Source organism: Tenrec ecaudatus, chromosome 5, assembly GCF_050624435.1.
Source record: "Tenrec ecaudatus isolate mTenEca1 chromosome 5, mTenEca1.hap1, whole genome shotgun sequence".
Classification (NCBI taxonomy): domain Eukaryota; kingdom Metazoa; phylum Chordata; class Mammalia; order Afrosoricida; family Tenrecidae; genus Tenrec; species Tenrec ecaudatus.
The window spans coordinates 166,439,264-166,463,474 of NC_134534.1; the positions used below are offsets into that span (position 1 = coordinate 166,439,264).

The following is a 24,211-nucleotide window of genomic DNA, read 5'->3' on the forward strand; positions in this document are numbered from 1 at the left end:
GTCTGATCTATAGACATTGGATTTATCCACTTTGGCAGTCTTCCTGTAGTCTGTCTGCTGGCTGAAGCTCTTCGAGTCAGGAGAAGCCTCTAGCTTAACATTTGACCCATGAACGTGCAATCTGCCTAGACTCAAATTAGCCTGCTTCTGTGACTAGGTGAGCCATTTTATATAAATATATGATTTTGCTTTTCTGAAGTGCTTTAAATTCTATAGCATTGAATCAGTTATGACTATTAATAGAATTAGGAGCCCTGGTGACGTAGTGGTTATGAGGTGGGCTGCAGCTGTAGTTTGACAAGGCTGGGCTTTCTACTCCTATCAGTAGTTGCAGTCTCAGAAACCCACAAAAGAGGTCACTGTGAGCCAGTATCAGCTCAATGGGAGTGAGTTTATCAATAAAATTACCATCTCCCCAGGAGGATGATTGATAATTTGTTCTCTGACAAAAAAACAATGATGTCTCTAAGGTGAACTAGAGACATAAAAACTATGGATGGGTGAAGGGATACCGCGGCTGGTCTAAGACCTGAACACTTTGAGAATGATGATGGCAACAAATGTACAAATGTGCTTGACACAATGGATGGATGGATTGTAATAAGAATTGTACGATACCCCAATAAAATGATTTAAAAAACAAAAGATGTGAATATGCATATATACAATTTATCCAGGGTTGGGAGGATGGGAGAGGGAGGGGAAAAGAGGAGCTGATCATAATGTTTTGAAAATGATGATGGCAACATATGTACAAGTTTGCTTGATGTAGTTGATTTATGGATTGTTACAGTATTTGTAAGAGCCCCCAATAAAATGATTTTTAAAAACCCTACCATGGATCCATGAATGGGTTTTGGACAACCCGTGTCAGAGTCAGATGGAGAAATTAGTGACAGATCCTCACAAAAGCAAACCCTGTACTTCACCAGTAGCAAGGAAGTTTCACAAGTAATTGGACATATCCCTTACTCCAACCAGTTTTATGCTAGGATTTAACTGTGTGACAATTCACATTTCTAGTGTTCAAGTTCTTGTCATGTACAAATATAGGAGCACTGAGGTACTACGAGGTGGCGGCGAGGGGAGGCACTCCTCTTGCAGATCATACTGATTGTGTTTTGTTTTGCATTTTAGTTAATTTCATGATGTCCCAAACTACTTGTACTCTTCGATCTCTGTGGGATTTTTTTTTTTTAGAGTTGAGTTTGGTTTATTGAACATATTACAAAAGAGGGTATAGTCATAAAGACCAAAGCCCATGTCATCATCAGAATCTTCAGACTCTGTGGAGGGATTTTATGATTTTATTTTTTTTACCCTTTATTAAAGAAAATGATTTGCTTTTGTCTCATGTGTTGTCCATGGAGTTTTCTAACTCTGGGAAGACATTCTCCAAATACCACTGGAAGGACTTGCAGCCCAGTTGTTTCCTTAACTCCACGCGTTCACTAACGTTCCCGTACCTCACTGATTTCACACCAGGGTTTCGTGCGAAATACACCTCCTAAGTGGAAATAGAGAGTCATTTTGTCAAAACAAAACATTTGGCTATGAAATGATGAAATTTAATCTTTATGTATATGTTTTAATCATCTGATTTAAACTATGCTTTTAATTCAGGGAATTGATTGGACATCGAAGGGGAGACCCCAGAAGTAGGGAAGTCATAGAGGTCTCTCCATCAGCCCCCTTCCTCTCTTGTCTGCTCTGTATCCTGTACTCTACTCTGGGTTTGGTCAGCTCCAAGGGTATACTGTTGTTTGTTCGGCTTCCTGTCCCACAGGCTTTTTGTCTTACATGCTTTTAGTAGGAAAAGTTCTAAGAGGTAGGTCTTGCCGGGCAACCAGTACCACCTGCTCTGAAAATGATTACATTAGAAGGTCCTGGGTGGTGGGGGCTGGGAAATGTGCACCGAGCTCAAAAGCATAACAGCGACCAGGTTTACTGGTTCGCTGGAAACTGGTGTGGAATTGAACCCCTGACTAGGCTACGTAATCAACCATGTCCAGCCTTCCAGAAATGCTGGCTCCCCTTGCTGATCTTAATCCTTTCCCTTTCTCGTTGCTTTCCAGAATCCCCGGTGACACTGGGGTATTGTCCATGAGGCTACTAAGGGCAAGGCCAGCAGTCCAAAAGCCAGCTGCTCTGCTGGAGAGAGGTGAGGCTTTCTATTCTTGGAAAGGTTTGCTGTCTTGGAGTGAGATATCATCTTACAGCCACAGTGATAGCCCAATTTAAAAAAACAGTACATGCTGGAGAGGGTGTCTGGAAATCGGAACTCTTCCACGTCGCTGGTGGGCTTGTAAATATGTACAAGCACTGTGGAAAGTGATCTGGTGATAGCTAAAGCAATGGGCAATAGAAATACCACACAGCCCAGCCATCCTCCAGTGAAATAAGAGCCATAACACTAACAGATGTCTGCTCCCCCGTGTTCATTGCGGCACAGTTGACCATAGTAAGAAGAATGTGTGTACCTTGAAAGAACAGAGTCTAAAGTCCCAGTAGTCTATGCCACAAGACCTGTGTCACCAAAGGCTTCCTAGAAACTGGGTCAAAAGTGTCCAATTAGGAACCGAGATGGGCATATTCTCCCCTTGAGTTCTCCATATAGGTATTGTTAAGCACTTTTCCCCCTGTGGGAGGTTGCTACTCCCTGTCTTCCTAAAAACTGAAATATAATGGTCTTTTCCAAGATATGCCATATATACTCGTGTATAAGCCAAGTTTTTCAGCAAAAACTGGGGTTCAGATTATACATGGGTCAGTGGTACCCCAGTGAGGTGTAACATCTCGCGGGTGATTGCCATTCCTTCGCTGTTCATTCAGAGCCTCAGTGACACTGCAGGGCTTTGAAAGTTTGTTTACTCACATCTAACCAATCAGAGCCGTCCTATGACATGGATGGCTCCAATTCGCAGAAGCACCCGTAGTGATTCACTTATACCAGCAGCTGAACTGGTAAGGATGTGTCTGTGGCTGCGCTCCGTCTCTCCCCTCTGGTCTCTGTGTTAATTCACATCCTGCATTTCCCACCCTAGGCCTATACTCGAGTCAATCAGTTTTTCTGGTTTCCCAGGTAATAATTAGGTACCTCGGTTTATACTCGGGCCTGCTTATATACGGTATATGCCCTCTTCGTCCAGTCTTGATTTGAATTTGCAGTCAAGTTTCCTTCTCACTCCGAGAGGAGGGTCTTTTGGTCCATCGAGAGTGAGTTTCTGTGTATGATGAGAGTTGTGGGTGATGTTTTGTCTTTTTGCAAATGGATATCCAGTGTTGTCAGGACCATTTGTAAAAGAGAATGTCTGTTCCCAGTTGGGGGTCTGGGCCCTTGGTCAAATATCAGCTCTGCATAGGTGGGTGCATTTACTTCCAGACCTCCAGTTCCCCCTCTCTGAGTTTGTGTGTGACACTGTACCAGCACCAGGCTGTCCTGATGCCCGTGGCAAATAGCAGGTTCTGAGACAGAGCAGTGCGTCGCCTCCTACTTTGTTCTTCCCCCTTAGTAGTGCTTTTCTTATCTGAGGTTTCTTTTCTTTTCTTTCCATGTAAAGTGCCTTATAGTTTTTCCATCTCTTTAAAGAATGAGGAGACTTGATTGGTGGTCAACCGTTTCAAGAGGTAGCATATGATCAAAAACCGATGCTATTGAAGGAGGAGGTCCAAGCTGCCCTGACAGCATTGGCAACAACCAAGGCTCCGCTTAATCTTGGTGCCCAAACTAAACACAGACAGCACTAAAAAGAAATTATAGCCCAGTATTTCTCATGTAAGGAGATAAAACATTCTCAACATAATCCTAACAGTATCAGAATAATAATACATTGTGACTCAATGGAACTCAAGCCAGGATGTCAAGATGGTTCAATATTAGAGAAACAATCAAACTAATAAACTGCATAAATGAAACTAAGGCAAGAACCACATGTTCATATGAATGGACCCAGAAAAGCTATTTCATAAAAAATCTGATATCCATTCCTAATTAAAAAAAACAAACACCCAACAAAGTAGAAATAAAAAGGAAACCAGTCAACATAATTTTAGAGGCATATTCATACATGCTATATACAGATATGGCCTATGAAGGATGTCGTGTGCCTGGAAAGAATAGAGGCCATAAAAATAGCAAGGATCTAGCAGTGTATGGTAGTTTGGGGCCACCATTCATGGTGCATCCTTAAGGAAAGAGATCTGAACCAAAGTCCAATGTTTGCCATGCAGGGAGGGGGACTTGAAGCCCAAGCTGGTAAAGATTAAGGATTGCAACCTTCAATATGGATTGCAATTCAATGTAAAGATCCTAGCATCTTGACCAATGGAGAGAAGATTGATATCATCAAGAATTTCATCTTACTTAGTTCCACAATCAACGTCCATGGAAACAGCAGACAAAAACTCAAACGATGCATTGCATTGGGCAAGACTGCTGCACAAGACCTTTTTTAAAATGTTGAAGAACAGGGCTGTGACCTTGAGGACTGAAGTGTGCGTGACCTAAGCCATGATCTTTTCTATCGAGGCATATACGTGTGAAATTTGGACATTAAATAAAGAAGCGCAATAAACAATCGATGCTTTTGCATTACGGTGCTGGTGATGAATAGTGGAAGTACTATGGAATGCCCAAAGAACTAACAAATGTGCTTTGGAACAAGTGCAGCCAGCGTGCTCCTTGGAAAAGAGGATGGCGACAGTTCTAAGTGGAGGGGCAGTGAAAAAGAGGACGGTCTTTGATGAGATGAATTGGCACAGTGGCTGCAACAAAGGCCTCAAACATCAGAAGAGTTTTGAGAATGGTGCAGGGACCAGATGGTATTTCGTGGACATAGGGTTGCTATGAGCCAGGACTGACCCAACAGCACCTCATAACAATAACGTCAAGTGCACACAGACAATGCTCTGCATCCTACCTAGGTGAATAGCGACTAGGGTCTTAGACACTTAAGAGTGGCCATCTAAGGTGTAAATATCAGCCTTTCCTGATTTGGAACAAAGAACATGGAAGAAAAATCAAAGAACCCAGAAAACAATTAGTCTAAATTGGGACTGATGGACCAAGTGAATCCCAACCTCCATGATCCCGAGACAAGGGGAACTGGGCTGATGGCCAGGTAGCCCTGCTGCTCGCTCTGAAAGGGAGCACAGTAGTAGGTCCTGGATGGGGTAGGAGAAAAATTTGGAAGAAAACTCAAAATAATAACTTAAAAAACTCAGCTTTACTAGTCTGACAAAGACGGGTGGACCCTCTCAGATGATGGCCCTTTGCCATGCTTCAGCCCTACAAAAACGACCCTTGTGCTTCCACCTTCTGGCAAAGGACAGGCCAGCAAGGTTAACAGTGCCACCAGGAGGTGCACACTCCTCGGAACAATCAAATATATGAGATCAAAGAGCCGCATGTGCCCGGGAGTCAAGCTCAGAGGGGTTCGAAGCAGTCAGTGAACAGGGCAGAAGTGGGAAGAGAGCTGCTACCCTATAGGGGTTGTCATCAGTGTCACAAATAAAAATGTGTATGAACGTTTGTACGGGAAACCGATTTACTCTGTACATTTTTACCAAAATCACAACAATTTTTAGAAAAATGACCTTTGCTTTTGCATGGCTATCTAGAGTTGGCTCATTTCATGGCTGTACTACTGAGCGACTGTGTCAAAGTTTATCTCTTCTTCTGTTCATGAGCGTTTGCATTGTATTCAGAATTAGTTCACAAAAACAATGCTATTTATGAACATTTTTGTGCATTGTGTGGTGTATTTCGCGTAAGAATGTTGGACTGTGTGGTTGTGGTGATTAGCACTCCCGTGGCAGTGGAGTGATGTTCCTGTTGTTTGCCAAGTGGCTATGTGAAAAGTGTTGAGATTTTTGTCCACATTTCCTGATGACTAGAAATAAAATGTTATTGCTTTAACAACTTAAAAATCTAAATTAAAAAGAAAGATGCAAGTTTAGACACATAGAATTGACTAATTGGGAATAGGGCCTGGGACTGGCTGCATGTGGGGTTGAAAGGATGCTGTTAATTTAAGGAAAACAAAGGGAAAAATTAGGATCCGGCAAAGTGGACGGTGTCTTCAGAACGATTACTGTCTGAATGCTCAATCATCTTTCCAAATAAGGGATGTTGCCTACCTTATATTCATCCAGCCAAACATGCACAAGTCTTAGATTGTTGTATATCATGGATTTTAACATTAAAAAATTATCCGTGAAATGCATCCTGCTGATATGTCCTACTCGAGAGCAAGGTATAACCAAGAGTTGACCTCCACACATCCAGATCTAGAAATAAGAAAACCAAAACATCTTTATGTGTCTTCCGCTGGATTTTAAAACAAACAACCACAGCTAAAATGTATTAAGTTAATTTTATCCCTCACAACAACCCTATCATGTACCTACTGTGATTACCCTTCTCTTACCAATGAGGAAAGTACTACATGGACTAGCTAGGAAACTTGCCCAGCATGACATAGCTTCAAGTGTAGAGCACAGGGTGTGAAACCAGAAACTCTGACTCTAGAAACAAGGCTCTGAAACGGAGTTGATTTTCTTTCATACATGACCCCTGCAGATGCGGATGCTTGTGAGGAATGGAAACATGTTATTCTTAAAGTATCTGAAGTGACTAACCCTGGATATAAGCAAGTAGCAAGAGAAATGTTGGTCATGAAGGACTCCAATGATTTGTCCATGGTTTTGTACTTAACACACTTCATAACCCATACATTTTATTTTTGTTTTAAATTTGTTGACAATTTTATTGGCATATAATTAAAAAACCATACGATTCTATAGTTATATTAAGAAAAGTTGAACAACAATTGACAATACATTTTGGGACATTTTCTTCCTTCTTGTGACATTTGCTATGAGCTCCCCATTTTCCCTTATTCTCCCTTGCTATATCCCCAAGAAACCAATAATCCAGTTCTTGTCTATATAGACTTACCTACCCTGGGTTTCATATACAGAAAAGCATTTTAAAAAGAAAACAAACAAACAAGCTAACAACAATAACAAAGTAAAACAGAGAAAAACATCAATAGAAAAGGAAGCAGAAAGTTATTAAAAGACCAGAACAAATTGAATCTGGATCAAAAGGGAGATCAGTTGATAAGGTGTTAAATGTCAACCTAATGTGTGTGCAACAATCCATTTTCCAGTGCATTCTGCCTGATTACAAGGCTAATCACACCCCTGGTCAATGATCAATGGGAAACCACTAGAGACTAAATCCATGTATAATTCCCCTTCACTTTTTAAAAAACGGAAACAACTTTTAAACATGTCAAAAGGAAGATCAAATGAGAACTTCCCTGACTACAACTGCCATAATCAACTTTACAGTGCTGTCTGATAACAAGGCTTCACATCCCTCAACTATGATCAGAGCGGATTGATTCATCGGCGGCTTCATCCATATGTGGACACTGCAGATGGATTTTAGGCTTCCACTGTCATCTATAGCCGCCTGCAAACTAGGTCCTCTCAATGTAAGCTCTGATGCTAGCCCCTCCTTCAGATTTGGATTTTATTTTCACAGTCCTTGGATCACTCAGGCTGGTTTGTTTTTTCTATGGGGACTTAATTAATGCCTCACTTAGGTGGCAGCTTGTTTGAAGACAAGCCTTTAAGACCCTATTCCACCTGATATCTAGGTAGCATCTACATTCTTCACCACACTTTGCTATAACACTCATATCTTCAGTGATCTCTTCATGAAGGTAAGCATCAAGCAGGGCCATGTAATAAGAAACAATTGTTCTTGCATTTGGGCTAGAATTGAGTGGGAACCCAAAATCTATTCATGTGTTAATGGCCTATATATATAAACTGCTTCACCTTAGATATATATATATATCATTATATCTTAGAGAATAGTATCAATCATCCTGCTGAGGCATAACATAATTCTATTGATAAACTCACTCACTCTCATTGAGTATAGGCCGACTCAATAGTGTGTGTGTTTCTGAGACTGGAACTGTTTATGGGAGTAGAAAGCCCTGTCTTAATCCTGAGGTTTCAAACGATGAACCTTGTAAGTCAAAGCCCAACTCTGTGTCATTAATTTGGCCACTGGGATAGATTCTAAAACACAGTTGAGAAGAGGAATTTATAAGTGGACAGGCCAGCTGTGAACCTTAATTCATGAATTGTTGACTCATACCAATTTAAACTCTGAAGTGACCGGACACCCTTTACACAAGCAATGGGGTTGGTGACAGGACAAAACTTTTAATAATCTTCAGTCACACGAGCAGGGCCACACCTAGCCGATTAATACATGTCATAATAAAACAAGGTAGGCATTAAAATAGTAAGTATATGGTATTTGTGGGCCACAATTCATGGTACTCCCTCAAGGCAAGAGATACAAAGCAAAGTCCAACATCTGCCAGGGCTAAGTACTCAGAATAGCAGTCATCTGCTTCTTCTCACACTAGGGAGTTTCAGCCTTAAGTCTAAGAGCTACAGGTGAATTTGAGTAAAGGCCATGTCAATTAGCGGGGTTTCAATGTGGAGTCCTTCTGGTGTCACCTATGAAGGATTTGTGTGCCGCAAAAGAACAGAGTCTAAAGTTCTAGTTGTCTATAGCACATGGCTGTGTCGCCAAGGGCTGCATAGAAACTAGATCAAAAGTGTCCCATTAGGAACTCAGGACCAGGCGTATTCTCCCCTTGGGGGCCTGTCCATTAGTATTGTTAAGCATTTTCTCCCCAATATGATCTTGCCCCTCCCCATTTTTCTACAAACAGAAATATAATTGCCTTCTCTGAGACATACATGCCTCTCTCCCTCAGTCTTGACTGGGATTTCCAGCAAGGTTTGCAATTGCTCTGATATAAATGTCTGTTGGCTTGGGGTAACTGAACACAATTTCATATGGCAGCAACTGAATGCTATTCCTCTCTTCGTATCTTGAAAAACTGATCGCAGCTGAGGCCAGGTCTCTGTCAAAGTGGTTTTTAAGATGCACGTTTAGATGGGGTGATATCTATTTCATGGATGCTAGGCAGGTTTTCAGGGAGCCCTGATGACATAGTAGTTATGAGTTGGGCTAACAATGTCAGAAGCTGGAAATCACCAGCCCCTCCAAGGGAGAAAGACAAGACTTTCTACTCCCACAGAGTTACGGTGTCAGAAACGCACAAGGGCAGTTCTACCCTGTCCTATGGGATTATTATGGGCTGCTAACTTTCTGAAATCTGCTCATATAAGAAAATGAAGCTCAGAGATAAGATTAACTTAGACATAGACTAAGTACATCTCTGTCGGGTGAAGAGACAAACAGAACAAAGATAAGTGAGATAAAAATGTGAAGGGTCATAATGGAAATTCTACATCCCAGACTAACGCAGAGCTCGAAATGACTCTTCTGAAAGTTTTTTAGAATTTGGTTAAAGTTTTAAAAATTGTGTTTCCTAGCCAGATGATAAACATCTGGGTAAGACCCAAGTATTTGTTTTGAGGTCACCCCCCTCCAGCTATATCTACTTCTATTTTCTACACTAATCATTCATTACAGCATCACAAATTCTAAGAATGATATTTATGTTGATTCCTATTTAACAGACAAGGAAATGAAGAACTAGAAAAGTTACTGACTTGATCACGTAGAAGTTTGTGGCAGTAAAGTTGGAACTCATTTAGATGTGCTCCAGTGAGAATATTTGAGTAAAATTAATGTTTTAATAGATATAAAATGTATACACCATAAAATCTACCCAGTTGAAATTATACAATTTCGTACTTTCAGCATCTTGAAAAGGTTGCGTAACCATCACCACAATCTAATTCCAGAATATTTTCATTATTCCAAAAAGAAATCTTTTGTCTATCACCAATCACTCCTCATTTTCTTCTCTCCAACTCTGGTACCACTCACTTTCTGTCTCTGTGGATTTTCTTCATCTAGCGATGTCACTTCCACCACGTGTCTGTCCATTGGTCACACTGTGGTGGCTTTGGGGCTGCTATGGTGCTGGAAGCTATGCCAGCCGGGCCCAAGGTGGACAGGTTTCCGTAGAGCTTCCAGACTAAGAACAAACAATGAAAGAGGACTGGGCTCCCACTCTGGAGGAAGCAGCCTCTGAAAACCTTATGCATAGCTTTGAAACATTGCCAGATACTGAAGGTTTAGTGAATGGAAGCAGAACTTTGTCAAAGAGGGTTCCAGAAGATGAGCCCCTCAGATCACAGGGCACTTGAAATGAGATGAGCAGCCACCGATTTGTCAAAGTGAAGTGGTCCATAGTGATGTGAGTTGGGTGAAATCTGAGCAAGTTCAGCCTTTGGGATCTTCATTTGCTGTCAGGGTATGACTCAAGGGTGGGGAGAAACAGCTGCAGAAATCTCATGATCAGAACAGGGAAGGTGTGAAATACGAATCTAGGGAAATCGGAAGTGAGATGCATAAGGATCCCTAGCCTAGGCATTAGTGAGCTAGAATGGACTGGTATTGGCCACTTAAAAAATCATATGATTTACAATGCCAGAAATAATGCAATCAAGAGGAATGGCAAGGTATTCATTGGCAGAGAGGATATTGCAAAATCCATCATGAAGCCCAATGCAGTCTGTGAAGGGTTATGACTATCCACCTTCAAGGAAATCCAATCAGTACGACTATTATTCACATTTTTGCACCAACCACAAAAGTTAGTGATGAAGAAATTAAAGAATTCTGCCAATAATTTCAGTTTAAAATTGTACCTTCAATCAAGATGAATTGATAATGATCGATTGGAATGCCAAAGCTGGAAACAAAGAGGAAGGAAAAGTAGTTGCAAAATATGGACTTGATGATAGAAAGGTAGCGAGATCCCATGATAGAACTTTGCAAGATGAATGACTTGTTCATAGAAATAACTTTTTTATTCTCTTTTTTAAAAAAGATCATTTTTATATGAATATAGAAATGGCTTCCAAGGCAAAATTAGTTTAAGAATTTTAAAAAGATTAAAATTTGGATGTATGGCAACTATTGCTGGTAAATTTAGATGAGCTTAGATCCAGATTCTATTAGAAAATTATCAATATCATATGAAAAAAACAAAATATGAAAAAAAGATCATTTTATTGGGGACTCTTACAGCTCTTATTACAATCCATACATCAATTGGATCAAGCACATTTGTATATATGCGCCATCATTATTTTTTAAACATTTACATTCTATTTGAGCCATTGGTATCAGGTCCTCTTTTTATCCTCCCTTCTCCCTGTAAATGCTCCTTTTTTTTTCAACAACACAAAAGGCATCTCTACACATGGACTTACATAGACGGCATCCCTACATGTGGAATACACGGAAATCAAATCAACTACTTCAGTGGGTAGAGATGCTGGAGAAGTTCTCTATCAGCAGCCAGGGTTGACTGGAACAGGTCATCAAGTGCTCATATGTAAGTTCAGATAAAGCTGGGGAAAATCAGAACAAGTCCACAGGAGCCAAAATACGACCTTGAGTCAATCTCGATGGAGTTTTGAGAACATCTCAAGAACAGATTTGACACATTGAACACTAATGACAAAAAAACCTGATGAGTTGTGGGGACATTAAAATTGTCATTCATGAAGAAAGCAAAAGGTCATTAGAAAGACAGGAAAGAAAGGATTAAGTAGGTATCAGAAGAATCTCTGAAACTTGATCTGATTGTAGAGTAGCTAAAGAAAATACTTTCTTCATCCTGAAGAAAGGATGAAGTCAAGGAGATGTGAAGAAAATTTCAAAGGGCAGCTTGAGAAGATGAAACCAAATATATAAAAATATATGTTTTTAAATCATTTTATGGTGGGCTCTTACTGCTCTTACAACAATCCATACATCAATTGTATCAAACCCATTTGTACATATGTTGCCATCATCATTTTCAAAACATTTTCTTTCTACGTGAGCCCTTGATATCATCAGCTCCTCATTTTCCCCTCCCCCTCCCTCATGGAAACCAAATATTAGAATGAAATGTGCAAAGGCCTAGAGCAGCGGTTCTCAACCTGTGGGTTGTGACCCCTTTAGGGGTCAAGATCCTTTCACAGGGGTCACCTGATTCATAACAGCAGCAAAATTACAGTGATAAAGTAGCAACAAAAATAATTTTATGGTTGGGGGGTCACCACAACATAAGGAACTGTATTAAAGGGTCGCGGCATTAAGAAGGTTGAGAACCACTGACCTGGAGTTAGAAAACCAAAATGAAATAATACACTTGGCATAACTTAAACTAAAAGAGTTGAAGAAAAATCAAACTTCAAGTTGCAATTTTGAAAGATTCTATATTGAATGATGGAAGAAACATCCAAAGAAGATAGAAAGATACACAGTCACTGAATCACAAAGAGCTACTGGGCATTCCACCAGGTTAGGCGGTAGGGTAAAACAATACTGAATGGCGCTGAAGGAAGTTGTTCAAGCTGCACTGAGAGCACTAGCCAAAAACAAGGCTCCAGGAATTGATGGATTACCAACAAATATTTCAATATGTCTATGAGACACTGGAGGCACTCATTCATCTATGCCAGGAAATTTGGCAGGCAGCTACCTAGCCAAACCGACTAGAAGAGATTCACATTTATCTTATTCCAAAGAAGGTTCCCCAACAGAATGTTCAAACTATAGACAATATCATTGATATCACATGCAAGTAAAATTTTGCTGAAGATTGTCCAACAATGGTTGCAGCAGTTCATTGGCAGGGAGCTGCCAGCCGTTCGGGCGAGATTCAGAAGAGGACGTGGGACAGCAGGACTTCGTCTCACATACCTTGGACACATTTTTCAGGAAAGACCAGTCCCTGGAGAAGGAAATCATGCTTGGTAAAGCGGAGGGACAGTGCAAAGGAAGAATGCCCTCAATGAAATGGAGTGACACAGTAGCAGCCACAGTGGTCTGGGGTATGGACACAATTGTGAGGATGGCACAGGACCGTGCAGCATTTCTTCTGTTGTGCATCATGTCGCTATGGGTTGCAACCGCCTTGATGGAACTTAACAACAACAAATATTTTACCCGAATACACTCGTGTAATATGTGGCCTTTGGGATCTGACTTTCACTAAGAGCAGTCATTTAGGACAGTCGTTTCAAGAGGATCCTCTGAGCGGCACAAACAGGTCCCACATTCAGATGCTAACCAGAGGGTGGTGGATTACTCGAAGGCACCTCAGGAGAAAGATTGGTAGTATACTTCTGAAAAATCAGCATTGAAAGCCCGGCGGTGCACAGTGCTGCTCCGACACACAGGGTTGCCATGAGTCAGAATCAACTTGGCCGCAGCTGGTACTGGATATGAAGGGGCTTCCAAGAGCTCATGGAAAATGAAACTTAACGATAACTGACTTCTTTCCACAAACTTTTTGAAACCTCTTTATATTTTTAAGGCTATTCATTTGTCTTCGGAATTTATAGTTAGAAGGCAGCTTCATTCCAAATCAAACTAAATACATTGTTTTTGAGTCAAGTATCAACATCAGGACTCTCTAACGCAGACTGGCACTGCGTGATAAGGGATGCCAAGACTTTAAATCTTGAAGGAAGACTGCCACATCTTTCTCTTCAAGTAGGATTGGTGGGTTTGTACTGCAGACATTTTGGTTGGCTGCAGAACGACTAACTGCCACCAGAGCTCCTAAAAGTCCATTTAAACACCTCTTACTCAGAGTCCCCTAATTTTATAGTTGGATAAATTGAGACCTAAGATAACCTATCTATGTCAGGGTATTAAAAGTCCCCTTACTTCTGTTATTTCAACTATATCAAGATATATATTGGGAAATTTTAATTAAAATATTCAAGACATTACATTAATGTGATATGTCATCAATTAGAAAAAGATCATACGTAAGAAAATCTAATGTTTTATTAAATATTTTCAAAGAGCAGTATAATTTCCTGGGAGCACTCAATAATATAATGGTACTGAATGTAGGAAAATTGGGCATAACTACTGTATAGTGTTACACAACTTAAAGTTAGATCTCACTCTCTGTATATAAAGATAATTTAAAAAATGCATTCTGAATTACCCTGAGTGAAAGTTCCAAATTTTCTCCTCCCCAATGATACATGCCCTTGTCATATTGTCCAATTTCATTGAAATAATGCTTATGGATAGCAAAAATTCCTCCAGGCATTGAAGGTGACCTAGGAAAGAAACATAAGCACTGTACTGATTCAATAGAGATGACTATGATGAGTTTTTCTGAAAATTATATGAACTATTAGTAGTAACTTACAGTTAAAAACTAGAAGATAACCATATTAACCCCTATCAAAATTGTGATCTTAATGAACATTTAAGTATGTAAAATTATCAAATTAAAACTGCAGCCACTTAAAATTAGGCAATGCACTTTAGTTAAATGTCACCAAGGGTGGGGGAGGGAGGGGAAAAATAAAGAGCTGATACCAAGGGCTCAAGTAGAGAGCAACTGTTTTGAGAATGATGATGGCAACAAATGTACAAATGTGCTTGACACAATGGATATATGTAAAGATTGTGATAAGAGTTGTACGAGCCCCAATAAAATGATTTTTTTAAATTGTCATTGAATTAGATAAGTAATATATTTTAATTGTCTTGGTAAGAGTGAAACGTAAAATTGAGAATATGAGTTTCCCAGAGAAGTACTGCTTAAATTGGTTAGAGCTTTCCATTTCCAAGGACTGTGAGTGAAAACCATGTCACAAAGCATCTTGGATTGTCCATTAATTCTAATAATGAATGCCAAACTCTAGACAGTTTGGAAATAATTGTAATCATTCATTTATTCATTGTTTTGGCTTTTTTCATTGTTCTTTAAAAGTATTTAGCACCTAGGATATTAGGGATAAATGTTTTAATCAATGGACAAAGGTCATGTGAGGGCTAGGGTAGAAGTTACAGAAATGAGAAAAAGGTGACGGAATTTGGATATGTCTGGCAGCAAAGTCCGTAGTGAGCTGAGGCTGAATTCTTGGAGTGTTTTGAAGATGGAGTCATCGGTCTTCTTATGGAGGGATGTGAGGCGTTGAGAGGGAAGAGGCAATTCAGGGAGGTGACAAAGAACCGTTTTCAAGCTTTACAATTAAGGCACTTGACGTGGCTGAGGCTTCTGATAGTTAGGATTTTATGTGAACTTGGGAGAAGCCCAGGCGTGGTAAGTGGAAGGGCAGTGAAAAAGAGGAGGGCCCGGGCTCAGATGGAGCAACGCAGCTGCACAGCTATGGCTCCAGCAACAACGATTATGAGGATGGTTCACGACTGGCCGTAGTTTGTTCAGTGGTCACTGGGAGTAGAAACCAACTCGGTGGTCGCTAAAAATGAGGACGACTTCGATGGGACTGGTTGAGCCCTGTGGCTGTTGGGGTCAATTGACGTCACTTCATTAACAAAGACAAGGGAGGTGTGATTACAATGATGGACTGCAGAGTCAAAGCATTCATCAGAACAGTCTGACTCACGGGGATTTATGTAGGGGTGTGATTCAAATAATTTAACAACTGGTGCACTGCCCTAAGGACCGTTTTAAATATTAAAAATGATATACCAAAAGCTAGTTTATTATTTCATAAGGTTAATACTTAAATAAGAACAACAAAAGAGGTACACAAAACTAGATTGTTATAAGAGTTTTAAAATATTAATACCTGACAAAACCCAATAAAACTGGATTTTTAAGATTTTTCCATATTGCTTCTTGATCGGCATTCTCACTTGTGATCCTCTGCTTTCACCTGAGCACCATCAGCCAGGTGATTTATCCTTAACCATCTTCTCATTATAGGAGGGTCCCATTCCTCTACAGGCCACTTAGACAGTCTTCACTGTGCTTGATATATTAGAAACAGGTGACTTCACTTCTTTGTACGTATCATGGTCATCTTTGAAAAACCCCTTTCTGCTTCTGATGAATGTACAGTAATTGTTCTGACAATATTTTCAGTCCTCTTTCAGGAATTTCAGAATTCACTCATAATATCTTGCGGGAATTGGGGGCATGACACAAAGCAGAACCGAATGACAGTCTGTCACCCTCTGGCTGTCTGGCACAGTTTCTCTTTATGCTACATGTTTGTTTGTTGAAGTAACAAGTATAAGGGAATAAAATGTAGTATTTCATCAAGTATAATAAATTTTATGAAATGAATAAATATTACAAGAATAGTTCCATCTGATTTTTTGAGCTATGGAAGGAACAAACATTACTACAGGCATGTAGACTATGATGCTGCACAGATGAACATTAACAAACAGTAGTGAATGTGAATTTGTGATTCCCACATCTAGAGAGAACCTTGATTGCAAGTGTCTTTTAATAAACTGGTTCACTGAACTCAACAAAATGTTAGGTGTCGGTTCTGTGGGATCAGTGCAAACCAGCTGATTCCCACTACTGGATTTATGTTATTGGCTACATAACCATAGTGTCCCTAGGAATGAAATAGATAGGAAATCTACTGAGTATTTACTTCATCCATACAAGTGGAAGTATTCTAAATCAAGTATATGACAGTCTAACTTGAATTGTCAGGATAGAGATTCGAAGCTCCTCAAACTTGAGCCAGCTACTCAGCCTTCAGATTCATGGTTACTCAGACTTGGGCCAATTTCAGTGGACCTCACAATCCTTGGAATGAAGGAGAGGTCAAGTCGCCTTGAAGGACAGCCCCACTATTATACTAAAAGTGCACTTTTCTGAGTTAATTTTTCTCTGAAAGGGATCTTTATGAGAATAACTCTTCACCAAGGTAAAATGGATCATTAGAATTTGGGGAGATCTCTGGAAATTGGCTCTGAATTGACGTGAATTCCAGGAGACTCTGTCAATGTGGCTGTGTTAGTCTGGGTTGACTAGAGAAACAAATCCAGAGACACTCATATATGTGTAAGAAAGCTTTATATCAAGAAGTAATTGTTTATCAAGATAACATCCCAGTCCAGTCCAGATCAAGTCCATCAGTCTGATACTAGTTTATAAGTCCTTCTTCAGTCTCACACAGCCACATGCAACGATTCAGAAATCAGGAAGATCACAGGCTGGTGGGTGCAAAGTCTTGTGGATCCAATAGCAGTAGTTGCAGCTCCAAGGACTCTGGCAGCAACCATGGAAAGTCACCAGGAAGGTTAAGGCACCGAGAGAAAGGGAGGTCCCCAGCACCCTCTTTAAGAGAAGGCCATGCCCACAAGGAGGTACCATCAGGCTATGACCTGACTGACAGGTTGAATACCACCGCTACACTTTGATATATCTTCAAGTTGACATGAAATTATGCAACTACTACCAGTTCAGGCGTATGGAGGTCAGATTATTAACAGAGCTTTAGCTTAGTGCCATCTAACGCTGAGAACACTGAGTGCCTGAACCCACCCTGGAGGGTTTCTTAGATCCAGAAGGTGTAACTGAAATAATCATACCCAGCAGCAGTCGGAACTCCCACCACAGAGTACATGTGGAGTAAGGGCTATAAGGAGAGGCAAAGCCAAATGGAAGCCCTTACAATCGGCCCTGTGTAGGAAAAGAGTAAACCTAAAGCTATCACATTCCTGGAAGGGTTGCAGAGATAAGTGGCACCACCAAGGACGTGGCGGCTGTAGATTCTCCCTGCATCGCAGTTGACTCCCCTATTCGGCCTGTGCAAAAAGTGGGTGCATCTTGGAGAATGCTGGGAGGTTATTATGAACCTAACCCAGCGGTGAGTCTAATGATAGTTGCGTTCCATATGTGGTTTCATGAATGAGCAATGCAATACATCTCTAGGTACCTGATAAGAAGTCACTGATCTGTTCAAGGCCTCTTTTCCAATCCTGGTTTCAAAAGATGCTCACAAACAGTGTCACTGTCCTTCCTGAGAAGTGTACCAACTTTCCTCAGGGGTCTATCCGTACCATATCATAATGAAGTCTACAGACATCTTGACCACCTTTTCCTTCCACAAAATGTCACACTGAGCCATATTGATACTATTGTACTGATTGGGGCTAGTAAGGAAGAAGTATCAATGACTCTAGACTTACTGTTAAGAGATTTGTGTACTAGAGAATGATAAATAAACTTGACACAAAAACCCTGACATGCCTTCCATGTCAATGATGTTTCTTGAAGATTTAGTAGTATGGGTCATGTTGAGATATTTCTTCTAAAGTGAAGGGTAAGCTATTGCATCTGGACTCTCCCATAGCTAAAATGGAGTCAAAATAACTGGTATAAGTTATGACTATGTAATCAATTACAAAAAGGAAGACAAATTGCTATGAACATTTTTTCCTTGCGCACGTGCCTCAACTGTTTTGTTTTTTTTCATGTATAAAGTATAATGTAAATGAGGATGTATGTGTTTGGATTTACATGTGTTAATTATATCATGTGAAGCAGAAGAATGACTTTATAATTGTCAAGTTTTTGAGATCATGTATGGTTTAAGGAGGTGCGTATAGGTGCCAAATTGGGGACTATGGTGATTAAGGTTGTATAGGAGATTTGCTAAGATCAGTCAGTCAACTGAAAGGGAGTTTCCTCAGGGATGGGGCACGAATCAAATATGTACATGGACATTCTGGCAAAGCAGTCTAACCTTTTGCTTGCCCTGAATCCTGCCTCTATCATCATCTGACCTCTGATTCTTGAGACTTGAGTTAGCGGTCTCTCGTATTGCCTGTTGATGTTGGGATTCATTAGCTTCTGCAGTCTGTGAACCAGCTTCTTCCATCTTACCTGTTTCTTTTGGATTCATCAGCCTCCCTAACCAGTGAGTCCACAGCCTGCCATCTGACCTGCCATGAAGCTCTGCAGCTACTGGATCAGGAGGGGCCTCCAATAGGACATTTGACTCACAGATGCGGTGTTTTCCAGCCTCTTCAACTGTGAGGTCCATTTCCTTGAGATTATCTATCTATCTATCTATCTATCTATCTATCTATAAGATTTAGTGAATTTTCTATGGTAAAGAAGCCAACTTCAGAGCAACGGTATTATATAAGATTAGTGACTTGTGGTGAGCCTTTTAGAAAACGTAGGCTTGAGAAACCAAGCATGGTCAAGATGGCTGCTCTTTACAGAGGATCCTCTTTACAACAATCAGAAGAGCAACAGGACAGAAAGCACAGCCTCCCTGGGAACTTGGAGAACAATTGAAAAGATAAGCCGACCAAGCTCTCTGTACCCTAGAGACTGCGGGAGTGGACAGCACCAGGGAGGAAGGAGGAAAGCCACCCATGAGGTACACAGAGACTCTCTCCCGGACGCTCATGAATGCTGCTGCCATGTTACCTATCCCGCCCCCACCCCACTACCTCCGCCACAGGCCACCACTGGGAAGAAGACACGAGGATGTAGCATCGGGAAAATGGAAACATTGAGACCCTACTTTTGTTGAATCGCTTCCGCCAATAGTGCCAACCCTCCCACCTGTACAAATTACTCCATCTTTGTCTGCTGAGTCATCTCGGGAAAACCACTATCCCTTCTAATGCCATCTGATGAGAATAACCTTCTGATGGCTGCTGAGATGGCACCCGAGGCAGCGTTTGAGGCAGGCACCTTACGAAATGTTGTTGTATGTCCCCCAGGACACACGCCTACCACCTATCTTTGCTTCTAGATTTAGAGATAGACTTAGGTCCCAGCGAGTCCTGAAAGATGAAGTACAAAGGGTGACCCAGGAAGAAGTATTTATATCCCCCCAAAATGGTTTTTTCATTCTTTCTCATACATGCACAGAGAATATATGTCAAGAATGGTTCTTGAGGGTGTGGGGCAATGGTGCAAGAAACAGAGATGGATCAGCCTGCGTGTGTTGACATGGATACACTGAGTAGAGACCCTGTATTCAATGTTTCAGCTCGAGAGGCTAGGGGAAGATCTAATAGTTGGATTGGCTCACTGAAGTATAACAGGTAATAGTCCAAACTACAACATTTTTAAGTGTCAGACCTGCCTTGGTTTACAGTAAAAGTTATCCAAAGGTTTAGGGGTGTTGGCATGTTAGAGGGATTTATTAGTTTCGACCCACAAGTCCACACATGGACTGCCCATAGAAGATACTTATTACCACAGCAGTAAGGAACAAACTTGTGAAGGGATCCCCAATATCCTTGATAACTGCTCTAAGTCAGAGTTGACAGTAAAATCTGCCCTAAAAAGGACCCTAGAAGCTTCAAGTTCTATCTCAAAGCACAATGCTGTCTGTGATAGACTAATGTCTAAATACATACAAGGAAGACCAGTTGATATGATTATTATTCAAATTTATACAGGAATCAAGTAAAGTACATCTGTAGAAAGAGAAGGTGGAAGGGTTCAAGTAGAAAGCAAATGTTTTGAGAATGATGAGGGCAACAAATATACAAATGTGCTTGACACAATGGATGGATGGATGGATTGTGATGAGAGTTGTATGAGCCCCCAATAAAATGATTTTAAAAATCACATTAGAAGGTCATGGAGAGAGCAGGGCAACATGGAACAGAACAGGTCTGGCGCTAAACTCTCCTCTGAGTAAGAGATCAAAAGGGCAGCAGTGACCTGAAGCCAAGTTCGGGGGCTAGGTAAGAGGAGGAAGGGCAGCCGGAAGCACAGGGAGGACATGGGATTAGTGACGGCCTGTCGAGGGAACTGCAATGATGCGCTGAGTCCAAAGGTGCAAGGATGGTCAGATGTAAACTATGATGTGCTCTGTCAGCCTGCACCTAGTTCACAATAAAATATTTTGCTATAATGATAAAAAAAAGAAAGAGATAGTGGAACATCTCAATATCATCAGCCAAAACAAGGACAGGGGCTCAGTGAGGAACAGAGCAACAATTGCTCTTACCCAAGGAATGGGGCTAGAAACGTGAAGGTGGATCAGCCTGAGTGTGTTTACATGGATACCCTAAACATAGATTCTTTACTCAGTGTTTCAGCTCAAGAGGTGAGAAAAAGGTCTAGTGGTGTATTTGATTCTCTCACTGAATCACACATAGTTTATGTAGTGGTTGAATCTGAGGGAAATTAAAACAAGTTCACAAGAGCCAAAATACTACCTTGAGTAAATCCCACGTCAATTTAGGGACCATCTCAAGAATAGGTTTGACACGCTGCACACTAATGACCAAAGGCAACATGAGTTAGAGAATGACATCAAGCACATCAGACATGAAGACAACACAAGGCAGTTAAAAACACAGGAAAGAAAAGACCAAAGGAGATGTCAGAAGAGACTATGGAACTAGCTCTGAACATAGAATAGCTAATGTGACTAGAAGGAAGGATGAGGCTTAAGACGGCTGAGTAGGAACTTTCAAAGGGCATCTCGAGAAAGCAGGAACTAGTGAAATGTGCAGACTTGCAGTGAGAAAAAGAAGGGTCCTTTGGCATTTATCAAACATGAAGAACTAAGGAAAGAAAGTCAAGGCTTCAGTTGAAATATCCCAGGATTCCACTGGCAAAATATCCATCAAAAGAAGTCAGAAGGGATTCCCAAGAGTCACTGTGGCAAAAATGATTGGGTGATGTTCAAACATTTTAGGCAGTAACTTATGATCAAAACTCAGTGGTATCCAGGAAGAAGTCCAAGCTATACTGAAGGCATTGGAAGAAAACAACAACAATAAAAACAGACTCCAGAAATTGATAAATACTAATAAAGATGCTTGAACAAATGTATGTAGAACTGGAGGTGCCCACTTATCTATTTGGAAGACCCCCCACCTGACCAAATGACTGCAAAGAGATCCATGTTTCTGCCTATTCCAAAGAAAGGAGATTCAACAGATTGTGGAACTTATTAAATATTATTATTAATATCACATGCAAGGAAACTTTGCTGAAGGTCATTCCAAACCAGTTCCAGCAGTGCATTGACAGGGAGCTACTGGAAATTTAAACTAGGTTTAGAAGAGGACATGGAATGACATGGAATGACCATGCTGACATCAGATGGATCTTGGCTCAAAGCAGAGAACACCAGAAAGATGTTTGCCTGTGTTTTCTCGACTATGCAAAGGCATTCAACTGAGTGGATTAAAACACACTTGAAATAATATTGCAAAGCCTGGGAGTTGCAGAACACTGAATTGTGGTCATACAGAACCGGTACCTGGGCCAATAGGCCATCCATTTGTGGAACAGACCAAGGAAATACTGCACAGTTTAAAATCAGGAAAGGTGAGACATACTTTCCCCATACTTATTCTATTGGTATGTTGAATGCCTTAGGTCCAGTTCCCTAGAAAAGAAAAGCCAGGGAAGCTTACACAGGTAAATACAGAAAAAAAAATGATTCACACAGTTGTAGAAACAGGCAAGTTCCAAGTCAGGGGAGGTTATAGTCTGTGGGTCAGATGGTAAGTTTGGAATGCTGACTAACCTACAATCAGCAGGAAAGCACCAGGCTTCTGGCTTCAGAGGCTCATGAATCCAAAATTGGCAGGTAAGATGTCAAGTTGCTAACTGTGCTGAGGCTTGGCAGGTGAGCTGGAAGACCACTGGCTCAAGTGCAAAGAACAGAAAGTTGGAGGATGAGCCAGATGCATCAGTCGAACCCAGTAAAAATCAAGCACATTTCCCCACCGCAGTCATGTATCGTGAAAGCAGATCACATCCCTCAGGAAACTCCCTTTCACTGGATTGGACCAGGCCTGAGTAAGGCTGGTGCATCCTACCCAAATCTTAGGGTCTATAGCAGATCTCATAATGTAGGTGATAATATTGTATTAGATCACATCACGGGAGATTACTAGGTTTAACTACCAAACCACAGAGAATGCTGGCTCAGCCAAAGTGGCACAAAACCGTAACCATCTCACTGAGGAGCTGGAGTCTCCGAAGACGAGTGGGGCATTAGGGTTGAAGGAAGGCTTATGACAGCTTGCAATAAGCAGGTCCATGATGGTCTCCTGGAGCTGGTGGGATATACATTGGTGGTGGGCAGCCTAGTGCATAGACTCCTGCCCCACGGGAACTCCGACATACATTGGAGTAGAGGAGGCAGTGAGAGATTTGAGGTTCACTTGTGGCTGTTTTTAATGGTTGCAGAATATTCTAATGGTGAATCTAGGATAAAGTACTGAATGATTTCTGAACCCCTTCCAATTCTTAGACCATTTTTATTTTATCATTGAGTCAGGAGACAAGGCAGCTTGCCAGGAACAGGCAATTAAGGAGAGGCCAGGGATCAGTATTAAGTAAAGTCGTAAAGATCTCGAATTGCTAACCACTTTAGTGAACAAGCCCAGGAGCTCATGAGGGACCAATAAAGCATTTTCAGAGAAGTGTGAAGTTGGAGATAATAAATGTGTGCACCTTAGTACCTACATATTAGTATATTTGCAAAATGCACAAGCTTTGGTAATGTAAGCACAAAAAAAGATGGTGAGATTGGTCTGGGTTTAGGAATTTGCAGGACTCTATGGTAAAGGTGTGGTTAGTAAAGTTATTGAGAAAAGAAAAAAATGTATAGATCAGGACATCGAGGCCACATAAGAAGAACAAAAGCTACCAGCGACAAAAGAAATGGAAGGAGTAAAGATCCTGATGATGCCCAAGATGTATCGCCACAGGAACAGGCGAGGAAGATCTTTGGTGGTGGTCCAAGAAAGGGGGGGATAGCTATTCACTGAGAAGAGGAGATAGTCAGGATACAAAGGACTGCTTACAGCTGACCGTTCTAAACTAGCTAATCTCAGTGTTGTAGCACATATTATGTCATCTATGGCATATGTTAATTCTCATCACAACTCCGTGATAGAAGTACCATGGCTCTTCAGACTGTACATGTGAAGGGGGACCAGTGCAGAGAGCTTCAGTCACCTGTGCAGCAGCATTGCTGAAGATCGTTGTTGTTCGCTGTGCTTGATCGGTTCCAATTCATAACGACGCCATTGTGTCAGAGGAGAACACGCCAGAGGCTGTTCACTGGGTGAGTTGTTCAGAAGCACATCAAGGGCCTGTCTTTTGAGGTATTCTCGGTGGGTCCATATCTCAAACCTTTCAACTAGTACCTGAGCACTTCACCATGTATTTGCCCGATCCAGGGATGCTCTTTACACTACAGAGCTGGCACGTTTACTCCCGTGCGTTTTGAAGCATCAAGGGTAATAGCAGGAGAGAGGGCGATGATGAGCTTGCTGCCAACATGAACAGATGCGGGGAGTTTCCATCCAGGGGCCTCACAGACAGAGTGAAACGCATCAATTTTCAAACGTGGAGCAAAGAATGGAGACTTAAAGGCCAACCCAACT

At 41.1% G+C, this 24,211-nt stretch overlaps 1 protein-coding gene across 1 annotated transcript in view; it reads right to left on the reverse strand.

Annotated features, from left to right (window-relative positions):
- Positions 1 to 1,351: 1,351 nt before the first annotated feature.
- Positions 1,352 to 24,211, reverse strand: part of GALNTL5 (polypeptide N-acetylgalactosaminyltransferase like 5) — a 40,043-nt gene continuing 17,183 nt past the window's right edge. The window contains exons 6-8 of the mRNA XM_075550905.1: positions 14,037 to 14,154; positions 6,139 to 6,288; positions 1,352 to 1,507 (exon numbers count right to left, since the gene is read on the reverse strand). Of these exons, the coding sequence (XP_075407020.1) occupies positions 1,352 to 1,507; positions 6,139 to 6,288; positions 14,037 to 14,154 (424 nt within the window). The remainder of the gene's footprint in view (positions 1,508 to 6,138; positions 6,289 to 14,036; positions 14,155 to 24,211) is intronic.